The sequence below is a fragment of the Ovis aries genome, chromosome 2 (genome assembly GCF_016772045.2).
Source record: "Ovis aries strain OAR_USU_Benz2616 breed Rambouillet chromosome 2, ARS-UI_Ramb_v3.0, whole genome shotgun sequence".
Lineage (NCBI taxonomy): Eukaryota > Metazoa > Chordata > Mammalia > Artiodactyla > Bovidae > Ovis > Ovis aries.
Genome location: NC_056055.1, coordinates 14,404,435 through 14,417,227, shown reverse-complemented (window position 1 = coordinate 14,417,227; position 12,793 = coordinate 14,404,435). Strand labels below are relative to the sequence as shown.

Sequence of the window (12,793 nt, the reverse complement as noted above, 5' to 3'; positions counted from 1 at the left end):
GCCCAGCGCGCTGTGGCCCATGGGGTCATAAAGAGTCGGACTTGACTGAGTGACTGAACTGAACTGAATTGAATTGAAAGGAATCATTTATACTTTTTTTTTTTTTCTTATGTGTGCGTGCTCAGTCGTCAGTTGTGTTCGACTCTTTGCATTCCCTGGGTCTGCAGCCCACCCAACTCCTCTATCCATGGGATTTCCCAGGCAAGAATACTGGAATGGGTTGTCATTTCCTAATCCAGAGGGTCTTCCTGACCCAGGAATCAAACCCAAGTGTCCTGTGACTCCTGCACTGGCAGGCAGATTCTTTACCACCTGGGAAGCTGTTCTTGTAAAAGAGATGGAAATTTTACAGAAAGGAGACAAGGGCAGAGAAGCATTTTGGAATCACCAAACTTTAATTTAACACAAGACTTTGATTTACCAGGTGAGTAAAGTTGGGCAAAATTCTTAACCTCTCCAAGCTTCAGGGTCCTCACCTGTGAAATGCAGAAAGATCCTTGTAACTTGTGCTTCACAGTCTGGGAAGACGTCATTTCCATTGGCACATACTGAACACCGACACCATGCTATGCTCTGCACGAATGAGGCAGTCCAAGTGCCTGCCCTTAAGAAGCTCAAGTTTAACCTCACAGATGGACAAACATCTAAACAAGGGAATATAGGCCAACGGCCAACAGACACGCTTAGGTTTCTACTCTAAAGTGTGAACGTGTTATCTGACATTCTCTAATACCATGACAAAATTCTTTACGTGTGATAGCTTTTGTGTTGGGAAATAAATGAAGTGTTGGTCTTCACATTTCAACTATAAGAATTGTCTCCAGCCCTGGCTCCTCCTCCATGTAGACTGCTCAGGAGGAATGCCATTGTTGAGAAGGAAACAGAAGCAGTTAGAATGTTCTCAGTCAGAGTGGAAGATACACACAAACTCTTACCTGAGGGATGAGGATGAATGCTGGTGGAAACAAAGCCTGTTGGCCTGATGGCAGAGGGTGCTCTGGGCATGGTCTCACTAGGAGGTCACTTTGCTTCAGGACAGCCAGCCCTTTCTCTGAGATTCTCTGAGTTCCACGCTCCTTGGTGGGTCAGCTTCAAGCTGGCTTCTTCTGCAAGGTAACACATTTTGCCACAGCACCACATATACTTCAATTTCAAGCCAACCTTCGAAGCGAAAGGTCTGTGTCTCACCCTGCGGGGTGGGGACACAGACAGATGGGCAGCTGAGGTCACATGCTCACACCCAGCCAACCACTGTGGCCAGGCAGATGGACTGGTCTGATTGGCTTAACCTAAGTGATATGCTCTGCTTTGGGTGCTGGAGTCCGGAGTCAGCCCAGGGTCACATCTGATGCCCATATAGAAACTGGGCATTGTAGGTAAGAGATGAGGGGGGCATCAACTATTGGTTCCACCTGGGGGGTGTTAGCAAGACCTGAGTGTGACTCGTGCTTTAGGGGAGCCACAATGGGCTACAGGTGAGGTTCACGACCTGCTCAACATACAGTCCTCTCCCTCTCTTCCCTGTACTAGCACTGCTATCACAGAGAGAACTCTTCAATTTTTTTGTCTGCAAAACATCGCTTACAGGCTCACCCCTCTACCTATGCAGAGGCAGAGAGGGGAGCTATGCTCTCAGATAGAGACCGCTGGTTGCCGTCTCCGCCCCTAACCTGACTGTCACGCACACTTCTCTTCCTCCTCTACTTGGCATTTTCCAAGCCACAAACCTCTTCTCATCCTTCAGGACAGGAAGTTGCCCTCCCCTGGGGGGAGCACCTGCACATTTCAGACTGCAGCCTTTCTGCCCTGCATCCATTCTCCTCCAGAATCAAGTACAGATCCCTGGCTTCCTGCAGTCCCCCCACCATCCTCATTTGTAGTGGGTTATGCATCTATATTTCTCTGCTATCACTTCAGTGAAGCTTAGGCGGAAGAGGAGATAAACACACGTGGTCAGTCACCTAAGCTGAAATGTGTTGACCCATATTTTTCTATAAAAATTAAATCTGTCGTGCCTGTGGTTGGCTTAAATAAGTTCATATTAGAGTCTCCTAAGTGATTCATGTTTTTATAGCACCTGCCACAACGATGTTTTTGGAGGAGATGAACAGGAGGTGAGAGCACTGAAGCTGTGACTGTGGAGAAGTTGCTGAGAATGGAGGGCGTGAGGAGAACAGATTGTGGAGGTGGGGCGGTAGACACAGACATCGCTTTCAGCGATTGTCAAGACCAGCATGTGGAAGAACATTTACATGCAGCACTAACTTACTGCCTGTGTGATTTGGGGTATACTACATTCCCCTCTGTAAGCTTCCACTTTCCTCTCTGTATCTCATCAGGCTTTTAGGAGAAATATCAAGCCAAGGTTCTTGGGTTGCAAGCCACAGAAATGAATGCTGGCTAATAAAGCAAAAGTTATGTTGAAGCAGCAGGTATGTATGAAGACATCAGAGAGGTGGAGACATTGGCAACATAAGAATATAGGTCCTACTGAAAGAATTCACATTCCAAAAAAAATATTATTTTCACCACTTGGCCAAATAAACTGTGTCGACTGGCACCACCAGCCTCCAGTCTGAAGCTGTCTCCACAGGCAAGAGCCCTGCATAGCACCAAAGCCCTGTCAGTCCCAGAGGAACCCCAACTCCAGGCTACAAACCCAATTCTAGGCAACAGGGAAGGCCCAGATGCCAGGGCATTAGGTGATAAAGGTGATGAAGAACCACGTCTGGTTCTTTCCCAAACCTGCAGTCCCTAGCACAGGACCAGGGACAAAGGGAGCCTCACAGAATGCCCCCAGAGCAGGACTCTTTGTCTAAGGTAAGAAGTGGCTCAGGGATACCTGATGGCCCATCAGATTACACAGCTCACCAAGGGCTGATTTCACTGACTCTGCTCATGGGCCGCCAGTCATGGTGCCCCATCTGGAGGTGAGAGTAGAAGAGGCAGGAACAACCCTCTTCTAGGCAGACAGTCATTCACCAGCTGAAGTCCTTCACAAGTCTTGATGTCTTCTCCTTCAGCCTCAAAGCTACCAAGTGGTCACCACACCCAGCACTTCCTTCTCCATTCGCAGCTTTCAATATGCACACCTCCACCTTCCCACCCTCAGGAACACTGAGCTCAGGCCTTGTTTCCTTATCAATGTGGCTGCCCCCAGGAGCTGTGTGTGATCCCGAGGAAAGGGCCACACTGGTCATTTCTGTCTCCCGTCTGGGTCTCATCCACAGTAGATGCTTAGTTTAAATGTTTGCTTCCACTCTCCCAGTCCCCAGCCCCCAGCTCCAAATTCCTATGTTGAAAACGTAATCCCCAAAGTCATGCGTTAGGGGAGGGAAAACTTTGGGAGGGTAAGGCCTTCATGGATGGGATTAGTGCCTCAACAGCAGAGACCCCAGAGACACCCCTCATCCCATCTATCAAGTGAGAACGTAGCTGGATGTCAGGGGTCTGCAACCTGGAAGAAGCTTTTCACTGGAAGCCTGCCATGCTGGCACCCGGCTCTTGGACTTCCAGCCTCCAGAACTATAAGAAAATAGATTTCTGTTGTTTACAAGCCACCCCAGGTGTGGTGTTTTGCTATAGCAGCCCAAACCAAAGCATCCATGTTTGTGTGCTTGTACTAAGTTGCTTCAGTCGTGTCTGACTCTGTGCGACCCCATGGGACACCACTGTCTATGGAATTCTTCAGGCAAGAATACTGGAATAGGTTGCCATGCCCTCTTCCAGGGGATCTTCCTAAACCCAGGGATCAAACCCGCATCTCTTACATCTCCTGCATTGGCAGGCAGGTTCTTTACCACTGGCACCACCTGGGAAGCCCTCCTGGAAATAATCATGACCTGGGTCAGGAAACCCAGGCTCAACCACTGACATGGCCCCCTCCATCTTGGTCCTGAGTTTCCCCATCTCTACAGGAGGGAGAGAACCAAATGATTTCCAAATGGCCTCTGGTTTCTCTTAACATCTTCCAGATTCAGTGGCTCCTTGTGACACTGTAAAAATAGCCACAGTTTTGGCAGGAGTCTAAAAGGAGAGGGCCACTGATGGGTAGAAATGGCCCTTCCCACTCAGGAGACACTCATGGGCTGTATCTTTGCAGGGTAGGGAGGGGGGTGCGGCAGATGGTTAGTGAGGCAGTCAAGCAGTGATAAAGCTGTGGGCAGGCGACCATCAGGGTCAAAGACAGGAGACACCTAGTTTGAGTGTCCCACTCACGACATAACTTTGTAACCCAAGCCAGTCCCTTAATTTGAGCCTTTGTTCCCCCCTTGGTCTATGGGTGAGCAAGCAATATGAGTGTTGGTTGGATTGGGCTTTGAACCCTGAACAGCTAATGGAACAAGAAGCCACATTCTGGGCTCTATGATGATGTCATCCTCAGGAACAGGGCAGAAGGGGAGGGGCCGGTGAGCCTCCCCTCGTGCCTGCTTCTCCCAACCCAACAGATACAGACTGAAAGCCCAAATCCCCCTCCCCACCTTCTGCTATCAGCCTAGAGCAAGAAATCCAGACCAGACAGGAGCCACTGCACTGTAAAATTTTATGTGAAATTCTGAAAATGTGTATAGAGTGGCCTGTGGCTGCCTGCCCCCAGACCTGGCTGGTGGGGACCCTGCTGCTCAGCACTTGCTGTAGATGGCCGCACTGCCCCGCTCCTCAAACTCTTCCTTGCTGACCCAGAGCTGCTGGAAGGCCTGCAGGGAGGCCAGGATGGAGCCGCCGGTCCACACGGAGGTCTTCCTCTCGGGAGCCGCGGCCACTGCAGGGCTGTCTCCGGGGCAGAGGAGGCTCAGCTCCCTCTGGAAGCGCTCGGGGAAGCCATCCAGCATGGTGCAGCCGCCGCACAGCAGCACGTTGGCAGCCATCTCCTCCTTGAAGCCCGCCTCCTGGCAGCGGTTCAGGCAGGCAGCGGTGAGTGCGGGGAGGCCGGGCTGGTTGCTGCCTACCAGGGTGGGCTTGAAGAGCATCTCGGCGCACTGGAAGCGCTCCTGGCCGATGGTGATGAGCTTGCCATCTGGGAGCTCGTAGTCCACGCGCAGATCCTCCAGGCACAGGCCGAGCTCCTCCTCGGGCTTGAGGGCCGAGTAGCAGCACTTCTTCTTGATGTGCTCGATGATGTGCAGGTGGTCGTCAGTGAACTTGTGGCCGGCCTCGTTGAGCAGCTGCAGCAGGTAGTTGGTGAGGTCGCTGCCCGCGTAATCAGCTCGACTGCTCAGGCCGGGCAGCACGTCGCCCTCAGAGATGGGCACCACATGTGAGACACCATGCCCACTCTCCACCACCAGCCCAGAGGTCTTGCCATAGGAGTAGATGGACAGCAGTGACTGGGATGTCACGTGCATGGCAGGGATGCCGAAGGTCTCGAACAGCAGCTCTGCATACTTCTCCCGGTTGCTCGTGGGGCTGAGCGGGGTGTCAGAGACCAGCACAGCGTGCTCCTCGGGGAGGATCTTCATGGCCGTGTGGAAGATGTACTCCCAGATGCTCTGGATGCAGTCCCAGTCCACCACGATGCCATATTTGAGCGGGTTGATCAGCTTCAGAGGCGCCTCCATGTTGAGCAGCTCATGGCCCACGTAGGTATCCTTGCGGGTGTCACCGGAATCGGCCGCCTCTGAGTAGCGCTTGCCCACCGTGGAAGAGATGAAGTAGGTGGGCCTCGGTTCACCTGCGTAGCCACACTTACAGTACTGGGAGCCCAGGTCAATGATAAGCGCCTTGATCTTGCGCACCTTCTTGGGCTTCATCTTCAGCGGAGTGGCCGAACTTTTGTCCAGGATGCCAGCATCAGGACCTGGCAGTGTGCCTGCCTCTCCTGGGTCCCCCTGGGCCGTGCCCATCGGCTTGGGGCTAGGGCTGTTCCTTGTCGCCATCTGCCTTCCTTGCTCACCTGTCTCACATCCACATCCTAGAGCTCCCTGGGGAGAAATGAGGGTCTGTTTCTAGCAGTGACTTGGCAACCCCTTGGAATTGTGATGTCACATGGGCTGGTCCATTCTGGCAGTTGTAGCGGGGGGGCTTGGTCTGGGCAGGCCCTTGATCTATCCTCCCCCCCAACCCCATTGGCCTAACTCAACTTTGCTTCAGGACAGAACAGGTGGCCAGCACAGTTTTAGAAATCCAAGCACACTTGCATCTCAGAGGTTTCTGCTCTTTCTCACCTTATATCCTTATTCCTAATCCCCCATCCACTAGCTGATCACCTCTTGCTTCTCAGCTTGATGAAAGGGTGATAAGGTAGGCTGCAGTCCATGGGGTCGCTAAGAGTCGAACACGACTGAACGACTTCACTTTCACTTTTCACTTTCATGCACTGGAGAAGGAAATGGCAACCCACTCCAGTGTTCTTGCCTGGAGAATCCCAGGGATGGGGGAACCTGGTGGGCTGCTGAGAGGTCGCACAGAGTCGGACACGACTGAAGTGACTTAGCAGCAGCAGTGAGCCAAAGGCTCCCCCGGGTGATGCTAGTGGTAAAGAACCCACTACTGGATGTAGTGCCAATGCAGATGTATGCGACACAGGTTCAACCCCTGGGTCAGGAAGATACCCTGGAGGAGGGCATGGCAACCCACTCCGGTATTCTTGCCTGGAGAATCCCATGGACAGAGGAGCCTGGCAGGCTACGGTCCATAGGGTTGCAAAGAGTTGAACGTGACTGAAGCGACTTAGCACAGCACACACACAGCCCGGTGAGCCAAGCACTGTAGCAGGCATCTCACATGACACTTCACAGAATCCTGGGAGATAGGCAGAGCTGAGGAAATCAAGGTTCAGAATGCAAATGACTTGCCCTAGAGCAAACAGCTCTTGGAGCGTGCTATAACCCAAGTTCCTCCAACTTCAGTGTACCAGGTCTCCTTAAAGCATTTGAGAGCTCTAATGATAGCAACCCGGCCACAAGCAGTGCCCAATCTAGTCGGGAAGATGAATGGATGCAGAGGAGTTTGCAGGTGGACGTCTGTTAGGAGGACACAGGAGCACAGAGGGAGGGAGTCAGAAGGTTCTGCAGAGAGGGGGTGCCCACATCGAGTACTGAAAGGTAAGTGGGTGCCTGTTCGGTAGCTTAGAGGAGGGACAGGCATCCCAGGCAGGGAGCGTAGCCTGAGCAGAGGCTCTGAGGGAAGCATGGTGCAGTTTCCAATAGTTAGTGTTTGGAAAAATAGATGAGGATAAGGTCGTGGAGGCAACTAGGTGCGTGTGCTCGGTCATGTTCCACTTTCTGCAACCCTCTGGACTGTAGCTCGCCAGGCTCCTTTGTCCAAGGGATTTTTCAGGCAAGGATACTGGAGTGAATCGCTGTTTGCTACTCCAGGGGATCTTCCTGGTCCAGGGATCGAACCCACATCTCTGGAGGCTCCTGTATTACAGGTAGCTTCTTTACCCGCTGAGCCATCAGGGGTTGGGGGGACCTCAAATGCTAGAGGTAAGGGCTTGGATTTAACTGATGACACGAAGGGCTAAGGACGGCAAGCATGGGCAATGGGGGAGGAGCTTGTAAAACCGAGCATGCCAGGCTTTGAGTGTCTTACAGGTCAAGTGGCACAGGATGAATAATGACCTGCCCACCCCCCCGCAAGATGTCCTCATCTGAATCCCTGGAATCTGTGAATATATTACCTTTTGTAAGTGCTTGGCAGAGTTGCCATAGCAGCAACTGGTCCTAAGTCAGATGGTATCATGTCTTTGCTCAAAATTCTCTAGTGCTTTCTGACCTCATGCAGAGTTAGAGCCAAAGTCCTAGCAATGGCCTGTGAAGAGAGAATCTGCCTGCAATGCAAGAGATCCAGGTTCAATCTCTGAACATCTTTAGAGGAAATGCAACCAACTCCAGTATTCTTGCCTGTAGAATTCCATGGGCAGAGGAGCCTGAAGGGCTACAATCCACAGGGTCCAAAGAGTTGGACATGACTGAGTGACTAACCACCCCCCCATATATTTATTTTGGTTATTGTCTGTCTCTCCCCCAACCCCCACTGACTAGAATATAAGTTCTCTGAGGGCAGAGATTTTTGTCCTTTTGTTCCCCTCACTGCTGCCTGCCTTGCACATAGCGAGGCAAGAATACTGATTGGATAAGCCAGGTTTATTACAAAATTTAGAAAAAAGGAAATCACTTCAAAAACTCTATCTCAAATATACCCTAACACAAGACAAAGGTTCCCAGTAACTAGAAAGCCCTGGGACACTCGATTATGTCATAATCAGTGATGTCACCACTGGAGAAATTCTCAAGTTGCCCTCTTATTTCAGTCTTTCAGGCCTTGAGGCCGGTGGGATTGAGGAACTTTCTGAGAGCAAGATGGCTCTTGAGAGCATGTGGGCACCACAGGCAGCAGTCATAGGGGATGGGCCGTCCGAGAGAGTAGGTGAGCAGGGCTCCCCACACACACAGGTCCTCCAGACCGCCTCCTTGAAGGATGGCCCAGCCAAGCGGGCAGTGTGGGTGCGCCGGAACCATTCAGAGCCAGAAACTACAACATCACCTGAGGTCAAGAAGCCCAAGCTAGAGCTGACCAAAGCCGTGGTCGTGGACCTTGGCACAGGCTACTGTAAATGTGGCTTTGCCGGGCTGCCAAAGCCCACCCACAGGATCTCAACCACAGTGGGCAAACCCTACATGGAGACTGCCAAAACTGGCGACAATCGCAAGGAGACATTCGTGGGGCACGAGCTTATCAACCCAGAGGTTCGTCTCAAGCTGGTTAACCCTCTGCGACACGGCATTATTGTGGACTGGGATACAGTGCAGGATATCTGGGAATATCTCTTCCATCAAGAAATGAAGATTGCCCCAGAGGAGCACGCGGTCTTGGTTTCAGATCCACCCCTGAGCCCACACACCAACAGGGAGAAGTATGCCGAGATGCTGTTTGAGACCTTCAGAACACCCGCGATGCACATCGCCTACCAGTCCCGCCTGTCCATGTACTCCTACGGCAGGACCTCCGGCCTGGTGGTGGAGGTCGGCCACGGCGTGTCCTACGTAGTCCCCATCTACGAGGGCTACCCTCTGCCCAGCATCACCGGACGGCTGGACTATGCGGGCTCTGACCTGACAACCTACTTGATGGGCCTGATGAACACTGCAGGGAAACACTTCACCGAGGGCCAGCTGGACATCGTGGAGGACATCAAGAAGAAATGCTGCTTTGTGGCCCTGGACCCCATTGAAGAGAAGAAAGTCCCAGCTACTCAGCATATGATCCAGTACACCCTGCCAGATGGGCAGGCAATCTGCCTGTGCCAGGAAAGGTTCCTCTGCTCGGAGATGTTCTTTAAGCCTTCTCTGATTAAGTCCATGCAGCTAGGCCTCCACACCCAGACGGTGTCCTGCCTCAACAAGTGTGACATCGCCCTCAAACGAGACCTCATGGGGAACATCCTGCTCTGCGGGGGGAGCACTATGCTCAGAGGGTTCCCTAACCGTCTGCAGAAGGAACTGAGCGGCATGTGTCCCAATGACACCCCCCAGGTAAGCGTGCTGCCTGAGAGAGACACGGCAGTGTGGACTGGGGGCTCCATCCTGGCGTCGCTTCAGGGCTTCCAACCGCTGTGGGTCCACCGCTCTGAGTACGAGGAACATGGACCTTTCTTCCTCTACAGAAGGTGCTTCTGAACTCCAAGGCAGTATGGTCGCTGTGACATGCATCGGCTTTGCTGGGTGAGCACCCATCTCACACACAGGGAACAGAGTCAGCCCGTTCACTTCTGTAGTAGTAAACAATCCTCATGTTTCCTTCCACAGTGTGTTTCTCTTTCCTTATGCACTGAGAACTTCATGCATGAAGCATCTGCCTTAGAATATGCATTTGCCCAAACAATGGTGGGGGCTGGACGAAGGAGAGGGGCAGTGGGGGTAGGGGTGGGGGGAGGGAAGGAAGGGGGAATGATTATGGACCAGAAAGACATGCATTATGTTGATTGCTGAAGTATTTGGGGGAGAAACTATCTCTACAATTACTCATCTGTCCCTTATTTTGTATATCCCCCACATAAGGTACTATAGTATTGCTAAACTCTGGGAGTGCGATAGATTTAAGAGTAAATGCTGTCATGGCATGTAAGAATATCCCTTTCAATAAACAGCAACAGGAAGTACACGGTAATGGTTCAATCTCCCACAAAGGAGCAGGGCACCTTTCACACTTGATCAGCATCTCTGAAGGCTCAGAAGAGCTGATGAAGATATCTGACAACCTGCTTTGATTGCACTTTCTTTTAGTCCCAGTAGTCACTTATGATGTCTCAATATCAGTTCTTACCAAGCCATCACGGTGACTAGCTGCTGAAACCCATGCGTTATGAGCAAAGTATGTGTTATCTTAAGGGAAAAACTCTTCAGGGAATAGGTGCTATACAGATTTCCCCCTTTAAAAACTGGGGGAAGATTTATCTTGGTTTATCAGCACTAAGGTCATGAGGATGCAACCCACAGGCAATCTCCAGACACTTCAAACAGCAGCTGCTCATCTCCGACAGGACTGGATTCTCCATCAACCTGCAGGGTATACAGAGTTTGGAATGGGCTCAGGATAAAGGCTGCCGGTTTGCAGTGGATGCTGTGGGTTTGTGGGAGGTTGTTCCATTCTGGTCACTCTAACCCAACTGAGGAACCGAAGGAACATAAAGACGCTCATGGCCTGGAAGCCCTTCCAGGGCCCAGCATGGTAGGGGGTATTCCTGCAGGCAGTTTGTAAGTAGCTCACCGGACTCCTCTGTCCATGGGATTTGCCAGGGAAGTGAGTTGCTATGTCCTTCTCCAGATCTTCCTGACCCAGGGATCAAACCCATGACTCCAGCATTGGCAGATAGATTTTTTACCACTGAGCTACCAGGAAGCCTGTGACCTGAGTCTATTCACCTGTAAAATTGAATTCAAACGCCTACCTCACACAGCTGATTATACATATGAGATATAAAACAACAAAAATAAAGTTTAGCTTTGAAGAAACTATCAGAGATAAACATTTGAAAACTAGTGTGTGGCCTCCAGGAGGTGATCCTAAGAGTTGTTAGATATGTAGGTTTCTTCCGCTTAAATACAGAAGCCCAAATGCCTTACTAGGATCCTGAGCCACACATACACCCAAAGGCGCACACATTCAAGCACGCATAGGAGAGCTATGGCATCTCTACCAGGCTCAGGGAGAAACCCTACAGAGCCATCCTTATAACCTCCAGGTTTGCCTTACAGACAGCCTTGAAAGACACAAATGCCTCACGCTGGAGGCCTGGTGAGTAAGCACAGATGGCTGGCACCAGCAAGCTAGAGGAAAGAAGCAAAAATAGCCACAGAAGGGCTTAGTCAGCAAGGATAAGCCTTACCCTGGAGGATCAGGGCATCAGATAGGAGTTGGGTACACTGACTTGAGAGAGGTCTGCCTTGTTTACCTGTTTCTGCCCAAACCACTACTGTCAACACTCGAAGAACATTCATTGATGGGAAGGTTGAAGTCTGGTTAATTCTTAACCTTTGAACCTCTTTGACAGAGTGGTTAAAGCCTATGGACCCCTCAGAATAATATTCTTTAAACACATCAAATAAAATACATAGGATTATAGAAATACACTATCTCCAGATTCCTAAGGGTCTATGAACCCCCCAATCAAGAACCCCCAAAAGGTGAAGAGGGTCTTGATGAAGTGGAGGCAATGGGAGATGATTCTAGAGAATGGGAACTCCTAGGCCATCCTAGGAATAAATGCCATACTGCCATTTTAAAATGAAAAATGCCAATATAAGGCTGAACAACTGTATAATCTCTTTTCAAAGCACTTTTATGAATTCTCTCACTGGTTCCATATTAGTAGCCCTTGCAGAAAAAAAGCATCTTCCTCATACAGAAAAAAAGATGAAAAGTTTTTAGTAAATATTTGAAGCCATCTTAGCCCATTGGCTCCCAACTGGAACAGTTTTGACTACCGAGAGACATTTGGTAATGTCAAAAAAGCAAGAGAGTTCCAGAAAAAACATCTATTTCTGCTTTATTGACTATGCCAAAGCCTTTGACTGTGTGGATCACAATAAACTGTGGAAAATTCTGAAAGAGATGGGAATACCGGACCACCTGACCTGCCTCTTGGGAAACCTATATGCAGGTCAGGAAGCAACAGGTAGAACTGGACATGGAACAACAGACTGGTTCCAAATAGGAAAAGGAGTACGTCAAGGCTGTATATTGTCACCCTGCTTATTTAACTTCTATGCAGAGCACATCATGAGAAAGGTTGAGCTGGAAGAAGCACAAGCTGGAATCAAAGATTGCTGGGAGAAATATCAATAACCTCAGATATGCAGATGACACCACCCTTATGGCAGAAAGTGAAGAGGAACTCAAAAGCCTCTTGATGAAAGTGAAAGAGGAGAGTGAAAAAGTTGGCTTAAAGCTCAACATTCAGAAAATGAAGATCATGGCATCCGGTCCCATCACTTCATGGCAAATAGATGAGGAAATAGTGGAAACAGTGTCAGACTTTAATTTTTTGGGCTCCAAAATCACTGCAGATGGTGATTGCAGCCATGAAATTAAAAGACACTCCTTGGAAGGAAAGTTATGACCAACCTAGATAGTATATTGAAAAGCAGAGACATTACTTTGCCAACAAAGGTCCGTCTAGTCAAGGCTATAGTTTTTCCAGTGGTCATGTATGGATGTGAGAGTTGGACTATAAAGAAAGCTGAGCGCCGAAGAATCAATGCTTTTGAACTGTGGTGTTGGAGAAGACTCTTGAAAGTCCCTTGGACTGCAAGGAGATCCAACCAGGCCATCCTAAAGGAGATCAATCCTG

General features: G+C 50.3%; 2 protein-coding genes across 2 annotated transcripts; one reads left to right on the top strand and one right to left on the bottom strand.

Moving 5' to 3' along the window:
- Positions 1 to 4,485: 4,485 nt before the first annotated feature.
- ACTL7B (actin like 7B) lies at positions 4,486 to 5,933 on the bottom strand. The gene has a single exon (XM_004004029.6). The coding sequence runs from the start codon at positions 5,874 to 5,876 to the stop codon at positions 4,623 to 4,625; it is 1,254 nt and encodes a 417-aa protein (XP_004004078.1). The 5' UTR covers positions 5,877 to 5,933; the 3' UTR covers positions 4,486 to 4,622.
- A 2,315-nt stretch (positions 5,934 to 8,248) lies between these two features.
- On the top strand, positions 8,249 to 9,739 carry ACTL7A (actin like 7A). Its single transcript, XM_015092919.3, has one exon. It carries the CDS (start codon positions 8,304 to 8,306, stop codon positions 9,618 to 9,620), a length of 1,317 nt encoding a protein of 438 aa, XP_014948405.1. The 5' UTR covers positions 8,249 to 8,303; the 3' UTR covers positions 9,621 to 9,739.
- The last annotated feature ends 3,054 nt before the right edge of the window (positions 9,740 to 12,793 follow it).

Coding starts and splice junctions, on each gene's coding strand:
- ACTL7B (XM_004004029.6), bottom strand. CDS start 5,876: ATGGCGACAAGGAACAGCCCTAGCCCCAAGCCGATGGGCACGGCCCAG.
- ACTL7A (XM_015092919.3), top strand. CDS start 8,304: ATGGCTCTTGAGAGCATGTGGGCACCACAGGCAGCAGTCATAGGGGAT.